General features: G+C 48.6%; 1 protein-coding gene across 13 annotated transcripts in view; it reads left to right on the plus strand.

The window, feature by feature from the left end:
* The window catches only part of FRMD4A (FERM domain containing 4A), a 607,025-nt gene that overhangs the window by 403,818 nt on the left and 181,167 nt on the right, over positions 1-22,040 (plus strand). For all 13 annotated transcript variants that reach the window (XM_053895512.1, XM_053895513.1, XM_053895517.1 and 10 more), the window contains one exon: positions 14,995-15,060. In XM_053895512.1, coding sequence (XP_053751487.1) covers positions 14,995-15,060 — 66 coding nt within the window. The remainder of the gene's footprint in view (positions 1-14,994; positions 15,061-22,040) is intronic.

Below are 22,040 nucleotides of genomic sequence, written 5' to 3' on the forward strand. Positions count from 1 at the left end.
GCAAGCAGAGCTCCTCAGCTCTCCCCTCATTCAGCTCTTTATTGGGGCATCTGGGCAGGCAGGGGGGTGTGGGGGGGGGGGGTGGTGGTGGTGAAGGCTTGCTGTTATCTCCGGGAGCTGGGACCCTCCCCCCCCCCCCCCGCCTGCGGGACTGTGGCTTTCCAGACGGGGTCATCCACGGCCTTTCAATGTGCTCTGCTGTGATGCTCCTGCAATTTTGGTCTGATCTAAGCATGAATCTCAAAAGGGCCGGCTGTTGGGCTGGAATGCTTCCTTCCAAGCCCGGAGGACTTGACGTCTGAGCCCTGGGCCCCTGGACTCAAGCACGACAGGCGCTCAAGTGGCTGCTTCGTGTCCCCTGCAGGTTCTGTGAAAGCAGGTGGCCATGTCCCTTTCTTAGGTGGCCTTCTCCCCCTGTGCTGCAAGAGTCCCCTAAGAGGGGAATTCCAAAGACCTAAGAATAGAATTGCAGTGTCTTACAGGTGGTCTCCAAATCGTGCTTCCGTCCCCTACATCCCCGGGGATAACGGAGAGCTTGCGTGTCTTTAACAAAGGGCATTGTTTAAGCGAAGGAAAACCCGCCTCCAAATTGTGTGGCAAGACGCCCCAGCTACCGGTGATGGCCACGGTCATTTGACACGTGGCCCTATAGCTCATACGTGCTACAAAGAGTGCGTGTATTCCGCAGCCTGGGTTCTGGGCTATGTGTCTACAGAACAGGCAAATCAAAACTGGTCTCACTGAAGGCAGATAGTACCTGTATTTGGGGGTTGCCCTTGAAATACGTAAGGATATATGTTGTGTGAATATATGTTTAGGAATTCGTGTAAAAATAGGTGCTGAGCGCCTGTTCGGACAGTCTTGTCATTCTGTGTCAGTCACACGGGTAATATCATTTTAATGTCAACAGAATGCGTACGGTAAAAATGTGATTCGTAAGACCCATAGTCGTAAATCGTGTTGTCTCATCCCGCTAATCACAGTATAATCACAATAAGGAAAAATTGGGGAAAAAAAAATCTGTAATTTAAAATGACAGATTGAATTAGACGTTAGAGCATGTAGGCAAATTCATCATGTTACCAAGAAAACGTCGTTGAAGTTCTTGGTCACCAAGTGCATGGATACAAAACCAGGCGTGTAGCCCCTGCACACAGCCTTGTATTTTAAACACAGGACATTGGCCTGCACGTTTGCACGAAGGAAATGGGTAGGAAAAAAAGCAGAGTGTGTTTGTGCCTGCCAGTCGGTAGCGTGGTTTTTCAGAAAACTCGTGAAGCAGGGAGTAGATGTTGCCAATATTTGGTTCATCGAATGTAATATTGTGGCAGGAAGTGTTATAATACATGAGTTATCGGAACAAATTTTCTTTTTAAATTCTTGTCTGTAGGTGTGCACAGATACTCATGACATACCTTAGGGTGTTTCTGTCCCACCTCCCCCCCCCCCCCCCCCCCCCAGGTCAGTAATCCTTTCTACAACGTCCCTGGCTAAAGGTCTTCTGGCCCCTTCCTGATCACATGCGGTGATGACGGGGCCACCCATTCCATTTTGAGCAATGACGGTCTGTTTGAAAGTTCTCCTTCTGTTGAATTCACATGTGTCTTCTGGAACTTTTCTGCTCATTGATTCCATTTCTGGCCACCCAAGCAAAGTTCTTCAGCCTCCTCACTAAATCATTAAATTGAATCATCATATTAGCATGAAATCATTAATTAGCAAGTCCCTACATCCAGGCATGCCCCGTTGAATTTATACCTGGTTTTGTGTGTGTGTGTTTTTTTTTAGGGTTTGTTCATTTTTCAGAGAGAGAGAGAGAGAGAGAGAGAGAGACAAAGCGTGAGTGGGGGAGGGGCAGAGAGAGCGGGAGACAGAATCTGAAGCAGGCTCCAGGCTCTGAGCTGTCTGCACAGGGCCCAGTGTGGGGCTCAAACTTATGAACCAGGAGATCATGACCTGAGCCGAAGTCGGACACTTAACCGACGGAGCCCCCCAGGCGCCCCGAATTTATACCTGTTGTCTCCATGGAATCGACACCCTCCCTCTTCCCTCACTACCATGTCTTGGCCTGGACCATAGATTATAGTGCAGCCTTTCCACTAGAATCTTTGTCGTGTAGGCTGGCATTTAGTTTTCCTGAGAAGACCTCATTTCCAGATCTTTACCCAATCTGGTTACTATTCTTTGCCTTGCTCTGCTTTCCTTCGTTTCCCATGTAAAATATGGCGCCCACAATGAACGTAGGTTCCCAGAAATGGCTTAACCGTGGTGGCGTGTGGGAGGGTCTAATTCCATTACTCGGGATGCTGTGCTTCTAGCATGTGAACTGAGAAATCAGACCCCCAAGCTGTGAATGATGCGATCCCAGCTGTTTTAGATCTTGAAGGTACCATCTACACCTCCCTGTCAGCTGTAAATTTGGTCAGCACACTTTCTTTGTCCGGTTGTAAGTCATGGGGGGGTGATGCAGATATTGAGAAAGACAGCCGATACCTAGGATTTGCTTACCGTTTTCCAAGCGCATGTGTATCTTCTGCGGCACTGAGCCTCAACACTGCAGATTCCCTCATTTCTGCGTCAGTTAGGGTTAAATCGATTTGAACACGATGTTCAGTGGCTCCTTACTATTTCATCAGTGATGGAGCCACCCTCAGGCCATTGAGGATATGGTTGCTCCTCCCTTTTGTCAGCATAAATAAATGGCTTTCTCCTCTCTCCCTGTGCACCCACCACTCTCTGCTTTCACCTCTTCTGCACGGTCCACGTTTCCAGAATGCACCCCCTTCTCTCCCATTCCGGGCCTCCTGACATCAGGCTGCCTCTGCCAGACGTCCCGTTGCTCACATGTTACTTGCTCACCTGAGTATTGCCCAGTCCCCCCCCCCCAGATGGGAGTGACGGTCCCTCCCAACCTGTGCCCAGAACATCTGACGCCCACCCCTGTTTGTCACACAGATTACACCGTACTCACCGGTGAACTGTGGTATTTCCTCGTGGGACAGAGAAGCTCAGTAAACATAGGAACAAAATCGTGTGCATCGTCATATATCTAATAAGATGCCCTGCACATAATTCTGTACCATAAACACTGGCTGAATGAACACAAGCTGTGGTAGACATTATCCCACATCACCCTTTAACCCTGCCTCTCTTATCTCATGAGCATGGGTCACTAGATTACTCTCCAGCTTCCTGGAGAAGGAGACACATCCCTTCTCTAGAAGAGAAATTACCCAGCCATAGCATATGAACTCTTTAGCCGTGGGCAGCTTAATTTTCTTTCCCATAGGGGTACTAGTAACCTTCCCGTTACGTTGTAATTATCTACTAATGAAATAATTTTATCTTTAATATATTAACCCCTCATTATAGTTGCCATCACCCTCTCCCCAAAGTTTGCAGTTGCTTTTTCTTTCTTTCTCTCTCTCTCTCTTTCTTTCTTGCTTTCTTTTACATTTATTTATTAAAAAAAAATTTTTTTTAACGTTTATTTATTTTTGAGACAGAGAGAGACAGAGCATGAACGGGGGAGGGGCAGAGAGAGAGGGAGACACAGAATCGGAAGCAGGCTCCAGGCTCTGAGCCATCAGCCCAGAGCCCGAAGCGGGGCTCGAACCCACGGACTGCGAGATTGTGACCCGAGCTGAAGTCGGACGCTCAACCGACTGAGCCACCCAGGCGCCCCTACATTTATTTATTTTTGAGAGACAGAGAGAGACAGCGTGAGCAGGGTTGGGGCAGAGAGAGGGGCAGACACAGAATCCGAAGCAGGCTCCAGGCTCTGAGCTGTCAGCACAGAGCCCGACGTGGGGCTCGAACCCACGAACTGTGAGATCATGACCTGAGCCGAAGTCGGACACTTAACCAACTGAGTCACCCAGGTGCCCCATTGCGGTTGCTTTTTCTTTTGCTCAGGGTGTTTGCGAAGTAAAATTACTTCTCTTTTTTTAAATGACGTGTTTTAGTCTAATATATACATTTTTCCCTTGGAGCTCACGCATTGCTTTCATGCTCAGAAAGCCCTCGTAAATAAATCACCTATTTTTAACATTACCTTTATGAACCACGTAGAATTTATTTCAGGGCCAGAGGTGCAGTTAGTTTATGTTGTATTAGCTAGCCCCACCATTTCCCTCCTTGCTTGAGAAGGTTGAAACGAACCCAGAACTGGGTAGTAAGTCGTTGAGCGGCTCGTCTTGGCACAAAAATCCATTGGCTGCAGACCATGAAAACACTACTTTCCCCCCCTCGTCTTGCTTTCAACGTATCTTTGAAGGCTCTTGATTGTTCTTAGGCTTTCCTTCTTTCGCATGTCAACTTGGGTTCCCCACCTCTGTCCGTTTGTGACACACTGAAAATATTCCTCCTGTTTGTACAGGATATAAAGTCGCCCTGCGCCCCCCTTGACACATTGTATATGTTGTACCCAAATCTCGGGAGTTCTCTTTGTGGATACGTTGTGTTCTTTGGATGTCTCCATCTTCACGCTTTCCTCCAATTTCATTTTTATGTCATGAAAATTGTTACTTGTTAAGTCTCCATTCTACATCCTTTTAGCTCCACAGAGTCAACCTTTTCGTTGTTGTTTTTCTGAACTTTCAAAAACTGTTTTCCCTCGTGTCCCGGGGTCCCTGTCTGATTCCTTGGCCCTCCTTTTCTACTGTAAAGATTCTAAGTACAGTCATCCAAGTGAAAGAAGTATAGTTATTTGACTCTTGCTTTGGGAGAAGCATCTCCATTCTACCCCAAGACTCCACCACTAAGATACAAGAGCCAAATGCAACACGATACAGAACACCTGTGATTTTCTTGGCGTCTGTCCTTAACTTACGGTGGGATGTTAGCTGGGTAGGTAGGTTCTTACTGCTTCTTTGCATCTTTTGTTTCTTCGGGGTTAATACCTTGCTCGGCCGCATAGAGAGGACGTCTGCATGGACACCTGTGCTGGGGAATGGTGCGTAAGAGTAACACCCCACACCTGCCCAGAGAACAGGTGCAAGAACCTTCGTCTCCTCCGTGAACGCTGCAGACTGCGGCCTGGCGGTGTGTGTTGTCCAGCCAGTATTGAAGCACGTGTCGTGGGCTGACTTTCCCAGCCAGTATGAAGCACGTGTCGTGGGCTGACTTTCCCGAACGTCCTTTTTTAGGCCAACTCCAGAGTTCCTCATGTCAGCTCTCCCGTTGGCGATTGTCAGCTAGCCCAGGATGGCTGTGGGAGACGCTTCCGCTGGGGAGAAGGACTGGCCATCCAGGGCCCCTGTCTGGATGAAGTGCCCCCTCCACATATAGCCAGGGCCGCCACAGAGCTCTGCTCAGCTCGGGACAGCTGTCCACGCCAGTATCCTAACCCACCCTGCCGAGTATCAAACTTCTTAATGTGAGTGGACAGAAAGCCTCAGCCTCACCTGGGCCATCCTGGAGTTGGGTGGGGAGGTTCACTGTGTCCTGCTCAGAGAGGCCTCGCATTTCCCTACTGGAAACTTCTAAAGGCCATACTGATGGAGAGTCTCCTACGCCCCAAGCGTTAGGAATGACCTGCATTAACTTAGTTATTCCTCACAGCAGCCCCTCGGGGTGGCCTCATGACTGTCTCGGTCACGTCGAGGGAATGAGACACGGCTGGTTCAGTGACACGCAGCGGGTTGCCCCCGACTCGCCTGTGGTGAAGCCGGCATAAAACACAAACCCACTCAGTCAGGCTCCGAGCCAGCCTCCCGTCCTCCGTGAGCCCCGGGGAGCAGACCGGGCAGGGCGACGGGGGGGGGGGGGGGGGGGGGGGGGGGGGGACACGGTGCCTCAGGCTTGGGGCAGTGGCCAGACGGGGCGGGCAAGGGGAAAGCACGAGCGTCCGCAGAGCTGGGTCTGGAAGAATGAGCAAAAGCCAATGTCCGTCTCTCCCTCCAGCCAGGGGTCACTGGTAAGAAGTGTGACCGTGGCTCTTTGTCATCGCGGTGTCTTGGCAGCTGGCTCAGCCCGGGACCCCCAGCTCCTTTCCTCTGTCGGGAGTAGGCTCTGGACCCTTCCCGCCCCCTCTGCAAATACTAACAGGAATGGCAGTAATCTCACAGCCCAGGGCGGGTAGGATCAAGTCTCCGTGTGTGCGCGGGGCGTCCGGGACCCTGGGTCTGGCAGAAAGCACCAGCCTGCAGACAGTCCGCTTACCGCTCTCGAGGCATCGGTGGGAGGGGAACGCAGAAAGGCCTGCTGCCCTCTGGGACGCCGGACGCCTCCCCTGCGCCGAAGGTAACCGAAGCCAGCTTTCCGCCCTGCTCGCCAGCTGGGGACCTGCAGTGCAGGGCCTAACCGTGGGGCCCGTGCATTCCGGGCTCCCGGTGTCCGTCTCCTCCTGACCGTCTATCAGAGGGGTTGGCCTCAGACAGACGAGGGGGGTGGTCTGTCCCGCTCTGGCCCGTCGGTCGTGCCTATGGGACCTTGTCTTTCCAAGTCTGCGACGTACCGGCCTCCACGTCAGTAGCTTGTCCTCCAATTGCAGTGTTTTGTTGGAAGGTGGAAAGAGTACCCTTCCCTCTTCCCTTGCTTCCCTCCTCCCTCCCTCCCCCTTCCCTCCTCCCTCTTTTCCTCCTCCCCCTTCCCTCCCTCCTCCCCTCCCCCCTCCTTCCCTCCCCCTTCCCTCCTCCCTCCTTCCCTCCTCTCTTTCCCTCCCCCCTCCTTCCCTCCCTCCTTCCCTCCTTCCTCTTTCCCTCCCTCCTCCCCTCCTCCCCTTTCCCTCCCTCCTTCCCTCCTCCCTCTTTCCCTCCCCCCTCCTTCCCTCCCTCCTCCCCTCCTCCCTCTTTCCCTCCCTTCTTCCTTCCTCCCTCTCTCCCTCCCCCCTCCTTTCCTCCCCCTTCCCTCCTCCCTCCTTCCCTCCTCTCTCCTTCCCTCCCCCCTCCTTCCCTCCCTCCTTCCCTCCTTCCTCTTTCCTCCCTCCTTTCCTCCTCCCTCTCTCCCTCCCCCCTCCTTCCCTCCCCTTCCCTCCTCCATCTTTCTCTCCTCCCTCCTTCCCTCCCCCCTCCTTCCCTCCCTCCTTCCCTCCTCCTTCTTCCTTCCCTCCTTCCCTCCTCCCTCCCTCCTTCTCCACAGCCCACAGCTTCACTCTGGGTCAGAGTTCCTCTTCACCGGGATCACCAAGCCCAGCAGTGGAGCTTCCTGGCTGCCCTCACTGCTTAACTCTCTGGGTCCACTTCCTCGTCTTCTAAACGTCAGACCCAGAGAACATTAGTGCTTCCTGAGCCTCTGCCCTGCAGCACCACCTGGGGAGAATGGGGATGGCTTGTCCTGTAGGACTTGTGGCTCCATCACACGCGACGCTGGTCCTCTGGGTGGCAGAGTCCGGGTTAGGACTGTCTACGCCAGAGCAGCGAGCAGTTAGCACCGTCTACCCCAGAGCAGCGAGCGGCTGCCCTCAAGCCCTAAGCGCACCCACAGCACTATGACTTGTTTTCCCGCGGAGAAAACCCCATTCCTTTTGCTGAAGGCAGAAGCAGGATCTGAGCAACTGTGGCCTTAAAACAGGCTTTACAGGGACGCCTGGGGGCTCAGTCGGTTAAGTGTCTGACTTCAGCTCAGGTCATGATCTCACGGTTCATGAGTTCGAGCCCCACGTCAGGCTCTGTGCTGTCAACTTAGAGCCTGCTTCAGACCCTCTCTGCTCTCCCTCTGCCCCTGCCCCACTCGTGCTTGCTCTCTCTCTCAAAATAAATAAACATTAAAAAAAAAAAAGACTCTTAAAAAACATGCTTTACAGATGACCTCTGGTAAAGCATTGGACCAGCTTGTGCCCTCATCAAATGCAAACGTGTGGGAGGTTGAGCTTTGAAGAATGCAAGGCTAGTGCAGCTTTCATAATCTGTCGCATTGCCATGTGAATTTGTTTGTAATAGAGCCCCTCGCTAATCACTTTCATCTGGGTTTTAGAGGTTACAACTGGATTCTGCAGCCAAGAGTCTCAAGGACACGCCTGTGTGTGTCTTTCTCTTCAGTCCACCTTGTGGTCAAGGCGGAGGGGAAACAGTTTGCCAGAGGACAGGGGGCAAAACAGGGACGAGGTCATTCTCTCTGAATCAGACTTCTGGTGTTTGTCACCTTGTGTCTCCTTCCACTGCTGTGTTATTTTAATATGATGTCACTTAAAGACACAAAAGGTAGGTTTGAGATGGGGGAGAGGAGATTATGGATGATAAAACTGGGCAAAATACCCTTAATCTTTAAAGATTATGGGCAGAGGCTCCCCAGGCCTGTTATATTATAATATTACATTATAATGATTAATTGTCTCTGGCATTTCCATGCTACAGGTTAAGTGTGAGCATCAGCAAATGTATGCATATTTTCCACAAATTTTAGTTTGCCTGAAGTCCTTTCTGTCTGCGTGTTCGCGGTGAGCTGCGTTTCTTGAGGCCGCCGTGAAAGTATCGCCTTCGTTCGTCTCTTGGAGGTGACAGTGTTGGGATCGTTGAGATTTTGTGATCCTGTGACTTTCTGGCACCTGAGCCGGGTCGCTGGGGCTCCGTCAGTCCGAGAGGAAGCTCTCAGAGGAACGAGGGAGGGATGTGACGTGTGGAGCTGACCCCAAGAGCAGACGCTCCAACAGTGAGTTGTGCTGGGACATTGTAGTCATGTCTCTGGAATTTCCTTCTGAGCCACAGACGGGCCCAGGTCAAAGGGCGGATTGTGAGGTGTTGGGTAGCACACCCCGCCATGTGGCAGCCTTGGGATGCTCTGTGGTCTAACGGACCAGGCTAGGACAGGAGGCTTGTCTCTGTGTTGGGGCCTTGGCTTGCATGCTTTTGAAATCCGAATTTTCTACATGATGATAAAAATTTAAAGGATAGGATTTCAGGATTTTGGAGGGGGGAGGAGTATTGATAACTTTCCTAAATGAAGATGTTTTGGAAATGTGAATTCTTCACTTTATACAATCCTAGTCTTTAATATTTCTTTTTTTTTTTAAATGTTTATTCATTTTGAGAAAGAGCGAGAGAGAGCATGAGCAGGGGAGGACCAGAGAGCGAGGGAGACACAGAATCCGAAGCAGGCTCCAACCTCTGAGCTGTCAGTACAGAGCCCAACATGGGGCTCGAACCCACGGACCGTGAGATCATGACCTGAGCCGAAGTCGGAGGCTTAACTGACTGAGCCACCCAGGCGCCCTGAGTCTTTAATATTTCTCATTTTATTGTCTGAGAAAGTCACTGTCTCTAAAACGAATAGGAGTCGCAACACGATAACTTACTGGGCCCAGAGACCAACCAAGTGGGCGTGTGGAAGCAAGATTCAAAGGTATTTTTGCTGGCTGTGAATGCTGCCTCCCCTCCCCTGTGCCCACCCACCCCTCACCCCGGGTGCCTCAGGATCAGTCTCGCTATAAATGTGCCTCAGGAAATGTAAAGGTCACACGTGCTAATGAAATGCTTTTTAGTTTTTATTTTTGAAAGCCACGTGCGTTTCCAAGCTCAGAATCAGTGACCCCTGTAACCATTTGTACACCTGCATTAGGTTTCTATGAAAATGTCATAAACAGTGGAACTCGGGTTATTTCTTTAATTTTTTTTTTAATGTTTATTTTTGAGACATTAAGAGAGCATGAGCGGGGGAGAGGTAGAGAGAGAGGGAGACACAGAATCGGAAACAGGCTCCAGGCTCCGAGCGCTCAGCACAGAGCCCGACGCGGGGCTCGAACTCAAAGACCGCGAGATCATGACCTGAGCCCAAGTCCGACGCTCAACCGACCGAGCCACCCAGGCGCCCCGAACTCGGGTTATTTCTTCAGAGCGCTTCCTCCATTCGTGTGTACCATAGTGCGTAAATTATTTGGCAAGGGACAAAAACAGGAGAGGGAGGAGGGAGAGCAGGAGGGAGTGAGAGGGAAAGGTGATGTGTAGAGAAAAGAGTCATAATGCGAAGCCTAGTAACTTCTGGTCCGCCATTTTTTTTTAATTCCACCTGCAGAGAGAGGATGTATTGGGTTGTTCGTCTTCAGTATTCCGACCCACCCGTGTGACAATTACAATTCTCATTTGTAAACTCATGGATCTGATTCGATACGTTAAAAAACACAGGCAATCTAAAACCGATTCGTTGAGAAAGAAGCTTCTCAGGATCCATTTCCTCTGGCTGACCTCAAACACCGTGATTTTGTTTTTCTAGATAAAGTTTCTTGTTTTTACATTTGTTTTAACTGAAAAAAAAAATGTCAGTCATATTTGGATGGTTTGGGAGGGAACTTCCCATAAGCCTGTTACCCTAGCACACCAACTATTTTTATCTTGGCCTCCCGATTCCTGTCCACATGCGCGATGATTTTATAGGCTGCCTTTAAACTACACATATTGTTTCATTTTCGGCTCTGCTCACCTAAGCTGGCGTCGTAAATGCACGTCTCTGTTTATGCACAGTCTTCCTGATTCCGTGTGTGTCTTAACCGCAGAGTTGGATCAACCGCGTGGACACCGGCTTCCAAAGTAACGCTTTTCTATATATCCTTGAGCATCACGGTGCATTTGGCAGGCCTCTGCTTGGTGTAGAATTGTATTGTGGCAAGACGATTTATGTTGGGGTAACGGCCCGCTGACATCTACAAGAAGCCGTGTTCTCCGAAAGGATTTCCTCGGAGAGGGACGCCAAGGCTCCCAATTGTGTCTGAGCAGCTGAAAATGAAAACAAGCAAAGCACTATTATTTTACAATTGTTCGGTTTCAAAAGAAAACTTGAGTAGGCCTGGCAAGGCAGACAAAGCTGCAGATGTCCACTCTTTCCCGCACACGCCCAGGATGGTGAACCTTTTCTGAACTGATGAGAGCAGGACGGGCCCGTCTTCCTTCAGTCCGGAACAACAAACCGTCCCCCTTTTGAGGGGAAAAAAAAAAAAAAAAAAAGCCCCATCAGTGCCATCAAAAGGCAGGCATACTTTCAAAACCATGATGATTCAAAGTTGGGTTTCTGTTTGGACTCAGTTCTCTGGGCTGCATTCCCCACCTGCCCCTACCGCCCAGGGACATTTTGCCTTCCCAAAGGGAGGCAGCGTGTAAATTCCCTGGTAACACAGGGTGCGTGGTCATAAATTCCGCAGGCCTGAAAATGGAGGCTCTTTGGAAGAGAAGAATGAATTTGGAAAAATTCAGTAGAGCGTCACCTCTTCAGGGGTAGTTAATGCCTTCAACTGCTGAGCCGATAAGGTGAGATTCTTTAACGGAATGAGGATTTTATCTTTCAGATGAAAATGAGAGCCGCACAGTAAAACTTTTATGTGTGGGTGTGAGCTCAGTGTCGCGTCACATTTTGCGTGCTTCGAAATAATTATGAGAAAATGATATATGGCCTCTTTGGTGTTGCAATTAAACCTTCATTTGAGGGGAGCCTGGGTGGCTCAGTCAGTTGAGCATCTGAGTCTTGATTTCTTTTCAGGTCATGATCCCAGGGTTGTGGGATCGAGCCCCTCGTGGGGCTCCGTGCTGTGCGTGGAGCCCAGTGAAGATTCTCTCCCTCCCTTTCCCTTTGCACCTCTCCCATGCTTGTGCTTTCTCTCTCTCTCTAAAAAACAAGAAAGAAAACAAACAAAAAAAACACCTTTATTTGATATCTTGGCAATTCCAATTTCCCTCTGTTTGTATCAGTTTTGTTGAAATGTGGATAAGTAAGTCAAGAACGTGTTTATGTCCTTAGCTTTTATGATAAAACAAAGCTCCAAACGTTGTGTTTTAGGGACACCTGGCTAGCTCAGTTGGCTGAGCATCTGACTGACTCTTGGTTTCAGCTCAAGTCATGATCTCACAGTTTATGAGTTCGAGCCCCCACATCGGGCTCGGTGTTGACAGCAAGGGGCCTGCTTGGGATTCTCTGTCTCCCTATCCCTCTGCCCCTCCCCTGCTCTCTTTCTCTCTCTGAAAAATAAATAACCATTAAAAAAACACTTTGTGTTCTGAAGGTTCTATAGGGACAGGCAGGTTTCCTTTATAAAAATTCTCCTGTGTCCCCCACCCTTCAGAGAATTTTCTGAAACCTATAATGTCTTTAAAGGAATTTCAAAATAATGTGCTGGATGGTTGTGCACTTTTTCTTCCTTGAACTTCCTCTGTGCTAACCTTGGGTTCTTTCTATTAAGAACTGAATTGCTGGGACTTTGTACCTTTTGACATTTGGACCCACTTCACCAATTCCCCCCAACCTCCTGACACCCCTCCCCCCCAGCTCTACAACTACCAGTAGGTTCTCTGTGTTCATGAATTTGGTTTTTTCTTTCTTTTTTGTTTGTTTGTGTAAATTCCATATATAAGTGAGGTCATTTGTCTTTCTCCGACTTATTTCACTTAGCCTGATGCCCTCAATGTCCATGCGTATTGTCACAAATGGCAAGATTTCCTTCTTTCTTCTAGCTGAACGATACTCCGCTGAATATACGTACCACATGTTCTTTATCCATTTATCCACCAGTGGACACATAGGTTGCTTCTGTGTCTTCTCTGCTGTAAATAATGATGCAGGGAGCAGGGGGATACATTTATCTTCTCAAATTCGTGTTCTCATCTTCTCTGGATAAATACCCAGAAGTGGAATGACTGTATCGTGGGGTAGCTCTATTTTTAATTTTTTGAGGAACCTCCATACCGTTTTCCACAGGGGCTGCACCAGCCTGCGTTCCCACCAGCCATCCACGAAGGTTCCCTCTTCTCTACATCGTCATCAACCCTTGTTGTTCCTTGTCTTTTTGATACTAGTCACTCTAACAGGTGTGAAGGGTATCTCACTGTGGTTGTGATTTGTATTTCCCTGACGATGAGTGATGTTGGGCATCTTACCATGTGTCTGCTGGCCATGTGTAGGTCTTCTTTGGAAAAATGCCCCTTCAGACCCTCTGCCCATTTTATAATAGGATTGTTTGCAGTTTTGCTGCTGAGTCCTAAGAGTTCTTTATATATTAACACCTTGCCAGATATGTAACTGGCAAGTAATTGTCTTCCATTCAGCAGGTTGACTTTTCATTTGGTTGATGGTTTCCTTTGCTGGGCAGAGGCTTTTTATTACGATGTAGTCCCATTTGTCTATTTTTTGAAGCTAATGGGTTTTTAAAAATGAAGTCAGCCAGCTGGGATGCCTACTGTGTGCAGTTAGTGGTTTCTAATGGGATTGGAGCCCATCCTCCTTTTAAGGCGATTCACACCTAACGTTAAGAGTTCCAAGAACGAATAAGGACTTTTCACAGAGCCACCTCATGCCCATAGCTGCCTGCTTTGGCTTTTATGTGCAAAATGGCAAACCTCCGGACTGAAGTTCTCCTCCGTTTGTACCGTCCTTTAACCTCTGTTGGAGTGCTTATGGGCGTGTGAAATTTCTCATGATGATTTTTCTAAGAGCTGGGGACTGCTGAGGCATTACTGTAACTCCCATTCAAGAGACTTTATTTGGGCCCCATGCAGGCAGAGCCTGTTGTTTTGGTTAAGATCCCATAACTAAGGAAATCTGACTTGATGGTAGCTTGGTGGGTGAGGAAGTCACCCTCCTTCTGGCGAAGGAGACTTTTCTCATGGGAGTACAAACCAGTTTGGGACATGCTGATGGTTAGAGAATAATCCCTGTTGAGCCAGAAGATGCTATCTCTCCCATCTTTCCTGGAGAAAGCACTCTTGAGAAGGGACCACGATAGCTGTGCAGGGAGATAAGGCCAGGCCTGCCCTTGGGTCTGCATGAAACGGCTGCTCACTGGGCAAAAAGAAGGTGGCTTCAGCGGGGGCTGCAGAGTCCTATACAAATACGAGGGCTTGGAAGGACCCTGCTGGGTCTTCTGGTCCAGACAATGGTGTTGGAACTTGCTCTTACCCATTGTAACAGCCAGTAGGTATGTTTCCGGGAATTCTGCGTGCCAGGGCCATTATTGACATTAAATTATATAAATTTAGAGTCAAGTATGTTATATTAAAAACAAAGGTAATAAATACTCAAAACCCGTCACTAATGGATGGGAAATTTCCTGTTATTTGACCAGACTTCACTACCATCCGTGCTCCTGGAATTATTTAAGTCTACTGTGGGTGTGGGAAATACCATCCGTGTTGTGTGGACAGTAACTGGAGATCAAACACCGTGAAGATATCTGGAGTGCAGAGAGATAAGTTTTGGTTAGAGCGGTGGCCCGCTGACATCTAGAAGGAGCCTCATTCTTCAAAGGATTTCCTTTGAGAGGGATGCCAGGGCTCTAGCAGATGCTACAAATTAAGGCTTCTTCCTTCCAGAAAGCCAGTTATTAAAGCTCTGGTGGCACTCCATTGGTATCAGCCCAGTCGCTTTTGTATAGGAGACGGGCTGCAGAGACGAATGGACCCGGGGGGCCAGGACCCGGCGTGGGTCTCCTCTTGCTTGCCTGGATGCTCTTTCTGTTACAGGGCCGGTGGTGATAGTTGTGAAAGGCACAAGGGTCGGGGGTCAGGCTTAGCTGTGAGCATTTAGCCTCCCACGTTCTTCTATCACAGGTGAAAGCAGTGTAGGGACTAGGATACTAAATGATTATCCTGTGGAGAAAGGAGCTTCACAGACATCAAAGCCAGTTGCGTGTGGGGTGGTCGTCTGCTCCCGTGTGCTCGGTAAGGGGGACTGTCAGGGGGACAGGAGAGGTGGCAGAGACGGGATACTGAAATCTGCCCCTGATGCGTGGTGATACGATTACTGAACGGAAGAATGATTAAAGCGCGGAACACTTCTCACCACCTGGTATCAGGTTGTGAATGTATTTGCTAATTTATTTTATATCTCCCCCGTAAGAACGTAAGCTCCATGAGGGCAGGGACCTTGTCTTGGGTGCTCTTGGACACCCAGCTCCCAGGATAGTGCCTGGCACATAGAAAGTGCTCCCTGAGTGGTTTTAAAGGAAGGAAGGAACCCCTCCTGCCACTTCTGCAAGATTTGCCCAGAGCGCTGTGCCTGGTGTGGTCCAGCATAGGGCGCCTATTAACCATCTGTCAGGCTGTTAGACTCTCAGTGACCATCGTTTGTCTTTCTTCGTAGATGACGGAGGGCCGTCGATGTCAAGTACATCTTCTGGATGACAGGAAGCTGGAACTCTTAGTACAGGTAAGTGGCTCTTGGCCAACGTTCTGAACTTCTTCCGGGGCTGATGTGGTTCAGTCTCCGATTCAGCCGATGGGTGGGGGAATATGTAAACGGGTTTTATTTTAGTTTTTAACACAATTTATTGTCACGTTAGCTAACACACAGCATGTACAGTGTGCTCTTGGCTTCGGGACGAGATTCCTGTGGTTCGTCCCTTATATGCGACACCCAGTGCTCATCCTAACGAGTGCCCTCCTCGATGCTCGTCACCCATTTGTTTTTTTAAAAAAAAATTTTTTTAACGTTTATTTATTTTTGAGACAGAGAGAGACAGAGCATGAACGGGGGAGGGTCAGAGAGAGGGAGACACAGAATCGGAAACAGGCTCCAGGCTCTGAGCCATCAGCCCAGAGCCCGACGCGGGGCTTGAACTCACGAACCGCGAGATCATGACCTGAGCCGAAGTCGGACGCTCAACCGACTGAGCCACCCAGGCGCCCCAGATGCCCGTCATCCATTTATAAACGGGTTTTAAATCGGTATCTCAGAGCGTCTGAGAGAGGGATGGCGCACCGTGGTATTTTTGTGTGTGAGTGCTATTTTCGTTCGTTCTATTTCTTTGTACACCACGCCTCAGGCATTCAAGGCCAGATGTATATCTGACCTCCTGTTGCACGTCTCTAGAAAAGGAAATTCCACAACTGCCATTAGCTGTTTGTACTTGAAGGAGTTCGCTGTAATATAACACAAATAAGTCTCGCGGCTGCTAAAACAGATTTGGTCGTCTTCCCGGCTCAGAGAGGGATAGGGAACCATTGGCTGTTTTCAAGTTAAGCTTTTGTAGGTGTGGGGGAAGAGAAGCATTCTCCTGGCTCTGTCTTCCCTCCAAGGGCCAAGTCACCTCCCTCCCGTGGGTCAACATCACATCACCCTGGAACATCTATGTGTCCCTTGACCCGCAGGAAATCAATCACTCCATCTCCAAACTGAGCACACATCAGGGTCCGAGAAGTCAGAGCAGTATTAGAATCAGAGACCCCGGTCTTGTTAAGCTTACTGTTGAAAAAAAAAAAAATCACTGTTTCACTGAGAACCCTAAAGACTCGTGAAGCTGCCCAACTTGATTTAAAGAACTTACATCTGTTGTTCGACTCCCAACTTTTGTCACTGTATGCACTCGACATTCTCAGATGTCTGTCAGACTCTCAGGGCAGCGCTCCTCATTACCCAGAACGTTTTGCCAAATAAGCTGTAGTTCGTCAGTACGTTGAAATGGTACCTGCATGCCCATCCACTGTGGAAACTGGTTCTGTTGCAATGGAAGATTCACGTACAAATACCCTTACCTCATGCTCCCCCGTACGTCCCGCTTGGATTTGGAAATGTTCCAGTTGCTAACTTAAAGGAATTAATGCTTTAAAAAAATTTTTTTTTTTTATATTTATTTATTTTTGAGAGAAAGAGAGAGACAGAATGTGAACAGGGGAGGGGCAGAGAGAGAGGGAGACACAGAATCCGAAGCAGGCTCCAGGCTCTGAGCTGGCAGCACAGAGCCCCATGCGGGGCTGGAACCCGTGAACTATGAGATCATGACCTGAGCTGAAGTCGGACACTTAACCGACTGAGCCACTCGGGTGCCCCTAATACTGTTTTTTTTTTTTAATGTTTATTCAATTTTGAGAGACTGAGACAGAGCGCGACTGGGGGAGGGGCAGAGAGAGGGAGACAGAATCTGAAGCAGGCTCCAGGCTCTGAGCTGTCAGCACAGAGCCCGATGTGGGGCTCGAACCCACAAGCTGTGAGATCATGACCTGAGCCGAAGTAGGACACTCAACCAACTGAGCCACTCTGACGCCCCAAGGAACTAATACTTTTAATTAGATTTAAATTATAAAGGCATTACAAACGCAATGTAGGAAACATAGAAAATAGGAAAAAGCTCATAATCACTGCACACTAATTCCCCTATTAAGTCTCATTTCAGCAAATTCCTTTCCAGCATTTTTTGTAGTTCTATTTCTTGCAAAGTTGTCATCATAGTGTGTGTAGTTCTGTATATTTTATTTTTCCACCTAACGTCTTTCACTGGCATTTTCCAGGTTGCTATAAGTTTTCATCTTTGTTAATATTAACAGAAATTCCAGAAATGGATATACCATCATTACCTAACCGTTCACTCATTTGGGTACGTTTAAGGTTTTCTGTTTGTTTGTTTTATGGTTTTTCCGCTGTTACCGGCAAATGCCGTCATTAATTTACCCGTGCGTATAGAGCTGTCCCGTGTTTGGGATTATGTCCTAGGCTAGATTCCAAGATTTATGGCCTTATTAAGAGTCAGACTTGTGGTTTGGATGTGGGGGGTGAGGTGAGCCAGCATACGGGAAGTGTAAAGTGAGTTAGATCTCCTCCGTTAGCAAAATCACTAACAAAGTATTTGGAGCTTTCAACTATTAAGAATCAGCAGGAAGAATTTGTAGGGGAGTGGCCTTGTGTTTTTTAGATGCTTTTTTTTTTTTTAAATCAGCGTTTAGAGGTGTGGAAAACAGCCACTGTCTGAAACAGGAAATGAGGCCTCAAGTGGCAGTGAAGTTATGATCTGTTGGCCAGCCTGCCCTGGGAGGATGTAAACCAGGGCACTGGAAGTGAACTTGAGTCACAGAAAAGGTATTTAGTTACTGCTGTGCACAGTTTAGGATGGGCCATCCTGAGCCCTTCACAATCCAGATGGTGAGAAGTTACACTCTGCCCGTCCCCTTGGGAGCACAACGTCACATGTTACTTCCTCTGGCTAGAACTCTCCCTCCCACGCCCGCACCCCTGTGCCCTGCTGGTTTCTGTTAAGCCTCCAGTTCACGGCTTAGAAGATACTTTTCCCCCAACCTCTTGGCCCTACCCCCTGCCCCCCTCCAAGTCTTGTTCTTGGCTGTGCCTCCTCCCCTGTGGGTCCCCTCTTCGAGCACTGCCACAATTCATTGTTACAGCTCGCGGTCATGGCCTGTTTACTCTGTTGCCCAGAGCCGCCCACAGTTTGAGGGCTGAGTCCGTGTCAAGATCGCTGTGTATCCCCAGCACCCAGCAGAAATGCCACCGAACAGATCCTTGTGGAATGAAAGAATGGGCTAATCCTAAAATGCCCTGGTATTATTTCTCCAAGGGACTTTTTGGCATGGAACCAATGGCTTGGCAGAGGATTTAGTTTAGCACACACACAAAAAAACTATACATAAAAAAAAAAAAAAAAAAAAGGAAGTGGGCAAACACCAAGTTAAATATGACTTTTCTTTCTCTTCCACAAAGTTCTCTTGCTCAGGGTTATGTTCTTTTGACAAAATCCTTTCTAAAGGGAATCCTGTATTGTTGAGTTCGTTTGGACCCACGCTAAGTTTTTGGTAGAATAAAACGCTTGGATCCCATAATTCTCTTTTTGATATTGCTAACTCCACAGAGTGATGCCCTTGCAGACTCCTTTATACTTCAGTCACCCAAGTACATTGAGGGCCGAAGGGTTTGGTGTTGTTGGTTTGAAGACCAGTTTCAGAGTGTTTGTGACAAGGCTCAGATGAGGAAATGGCCCTTCTCAGTCTTGTGACCTGGAGTTGCGGGGCTGGGGAGGGGCGAGTGTTGCCGACGATGTGTACCCTCCAGGGTCTGTTAGATGGAGAGGAGGTGTGGGGGAAATGTTTATCCCCCACGGGGAAGCATGTGCAGGTTTACACAAGAGCGGCTGGTCGAATAAAATCAGTAGGTAGCGGCAGAGATGGGAGGTCTGGTTTTTCAGCCGCTGTTAGAGTTAGAGACGCACGAAGGCTACATCTCACAGAACTTCGACGGCACGAGAGAAGCGTTAAACGACGTGGAACCAACAACGAACAAGACCTGCGTCCGACCAGAAGGATTCTGATAATCGGGCACCCTCACAGATCATTTCCTGCAGCGCTGAGGACCTGGCCCCTGTGACGATAGCATTTCCCTTCTTTGGGTTATAACAAAATGGCCATAATCCCAACATTTAATGCTTCTTCTAAAGCCCTTTTGGGGGGCGCCTGTGTGGCTCAGTCGGTTGAGCGTCCAACTTTGGCTCAGGTCATGATCTCACAGTCTGTGAGTTTGAGCCCCGCATCGGGCTCTGTGCTGATGGCTCAGAGCCTGGAGCCTGCTTCCGATTCTGTGTCTTCCTCTCTCTCTGCCCCTCCCCCATTCATGCTCTGTCTCTCTCTGTCTCAAAAATAAATAAAACGTTTAAAAAAAAAAATAAAGCCCTTTTGGGATTACTGAGCAGAATCTGTGCTGCCAAATCCCTGATTGCCCTGAGTAAATCCCTCAGTACCCGTACAGGCGAAAGGGCAAAGGTCCAGAGTGCACACGCTCGGATTTAATGTTTGAAAGGTGCATCTTGAAATCCACAGCCAGCGGCCCCCACAGCATTACCGTGTGACTCCATAAGTCCTTAAATTCCACTTAAGGACAGCCGGAACGATGATGTGGGCTTTCAAGAGACAAAGCCAAGCCTCCAACCTTGGTCGTCGTTGTGTGACAGGTTTCCAGCCAGATCACTCTCCCGTCCAACCTGGAGACCCTGTCCTTTGCTCTGTCAGCCAAAATTGTTTCAACCAGTTAGAAATGTAGTCGGAAAAGCCTGCGTCAGAATGAGGGAGGCCGCCCTCAAATATGTCTCTCTATCAGCCTCTTCCTGATCCTTCTGTAGCCAGATAAGAGGGTGTCACGAGTGTTTTGTATTAAAGTAACATTCTCAAATCCTATCTCCAGGTGATTATTCCTTTAAAACTACTTTCTTCATTTTTTTATTCTGCCTAGGTAGGGGAGCATTTTGAAAGCAAAGAAAGGGAACTGTGCTTTAGCCTTAGCGAGAATCATTTAAATAAGACCCAGGAGAATTTCCTGACAGTGAGGGTCAATAGATGGGGGACTGGAAGCGGTTAATAAGGAAGATTCCGGATTCTTTCTCTTGCGTTTCTTAAAAATAGAATAGATTTTCACTAGATTGGAATGGCTGAGGTGTGGCCGTGCCTTATTAGGTTCTCCTGAGGCTTAGGACATGATGCGGCCGCCTGTCCTACAGGAAGGCAGGCCGGGACAAGAACAACAGACACGTGCCTCGTACTTGTCTCTGGGCTGTGCCCGGCGCTGTAGATGAGTCGAAGTTATGCTCTGTTGGCTGCAATTCTTCCCTCGGATGGTAGAGCTTTACGAATCGGATTCCTCTCCAGCCCCACGACCCTGCCGCCGTGAACCCCTCTTTGTGTTCTGTTCAGGAAGCTGCCCCGGGATGTCAGGCGACATTCCAGGATTGCCGTGTCTCTCCCTCTGACCCAGTCTCTCGGGAGCCTTGGGCGGCACTTTGCTGACCATCCACTTCTGTTAAAATAGAGGAACAGAGTGTCCTGTGACTCTGAGAAGTGGAGCCCGTTGTTGTTTTTCTTTTTTTTTTTCCAGGAGAATGAAAGATAGTAGCTGGGTTCTGGTTGTACATTACACGGTGTCCCCAGTTCTGAGAAAGCTGGTGGGACAGAAACATCAGGAAGGATCTAAAGCTGTGCTGTGTAGTGAAATGCAGTGTTCAAAATGTGGGCGGCCCAAACCGAGATGTGGTGTAAAATACACACCAGATTTGGAAGGCTTCGTGTGGAAACCAAAGGAGAAAAGTGAAAAAATCTTATTAATGGTTTTTATATTGATGATTCCATGTTGAAAATGAACTATTTGGGGGGCGCCTGGGTGGCTCATTCGGTTAAGCATCAGACTTCAGCTCAGGTCACGATCTCACGGTTCACGGGTTTGAGCCCTGGGTCAGGCTCTGTGCTGACAGCTCGGAGCCTGGAGTCTGCTTCCGATTCTGTGTCTCCCTCTCTCTCTGCCCCTCCCCCACTTGCTCTTTCTCTCTCTCTCTCAAAAATAAATAAACATTAAAAAAAAATGAACTACTTGGGGGTATCTTAATTAGGTTAGAGAAAATATGTAATTAAAGTTAATCAAACCTTGTTTAATAGGACTCCTAAAAAAATCTTATTTCATACTGGCTTCACATTTGTGGCTGACATGGTATTTCTGTTGGACAGGGTACCGCTAAAGGATAGAGAGAAGATCATTAGAGAGAAGATTGTGGGCACAATCAAATTGTTTAGGGCTGCCCAGATTTCATACTGGATGTCCTCCCCAGGAATGAGCACATTTTACAGTTCCTTTTGGGGTATCACTGGGGCACATCTCATTTAATTTTTATATTGACTGTGTATTGATTTTTTTAATGTTTATTTTCGAGAGAGAGAGATAGAGTGTCAGTGGGGGAGAGGCAGAGAGAGAGGGAGACATCGGGCTCGAACTCACGAACGGCGAGATCGTGACCTGAGCTGAAGTCAGACGCTTAACCGACCAAGCCACCCAGGGGCCCCTATGCTGACTGTGTGAAGCCGGCACTAACTCAGCTAATAAGGAAACAGAAATTCAGGAAGGTTAATTAATTCACTTGAGGTCATGTAGTCATGCATACAGCTTGAGCACAGCTCTTCTGATGCTACATCCTGTTTTCGTTTCATTGCGCTGTGAGAAGTCTACATAATACAGACCTGGGACACGGTATAGTTCACCTGTAACGTGGCCGCTATGCTGGCCCCCAGCACCAGCATCAGAAACAACTGGAATTATCGCTTCTCGGCCTTTTGCCTAAGATCAAGTGTAGAAACAACTGGAATTAAAGGCTTCAGCCCCCATCCCAAGTCTAGAACCGAAGATGGGCTTCCCCGGGTCGTTTCATTTCTGTGAGCTAAGTTCCTAATCTGTCTGGTGGAGATCTGAGCATGTGACACATGTAGTCCAGGATTTCCACATCAGGCATCAGCCTCGGGGTATCAGGTGTGGAAGGGACAAGCAGCAGTGGATTAAACCTTCTCATCATTTTTCTCCTGACAAGTCACGCTCGTGATATTCCCGCTTAGAAGTTGAGTAAGTTAATATGGGCCCTGAGTAAATTAACAGCACAGAGG

This window comes from Panthera pardus, unplaced genomic scaffold (genome assembly GCF_024362965.1).
Source record: "Panthera pardus isolate Hobbes unplaced genomic scaffold, ASM2436296v1 HiC_scaffold_6, whole genome shotgun sequence".
NCBI classification, from domain to species: domain Eukaryota; kingdom Metazoa; phylum Chordata; class Mammalia; order Carnivora; family Felidae; genus Panthera; species Panthera pardus.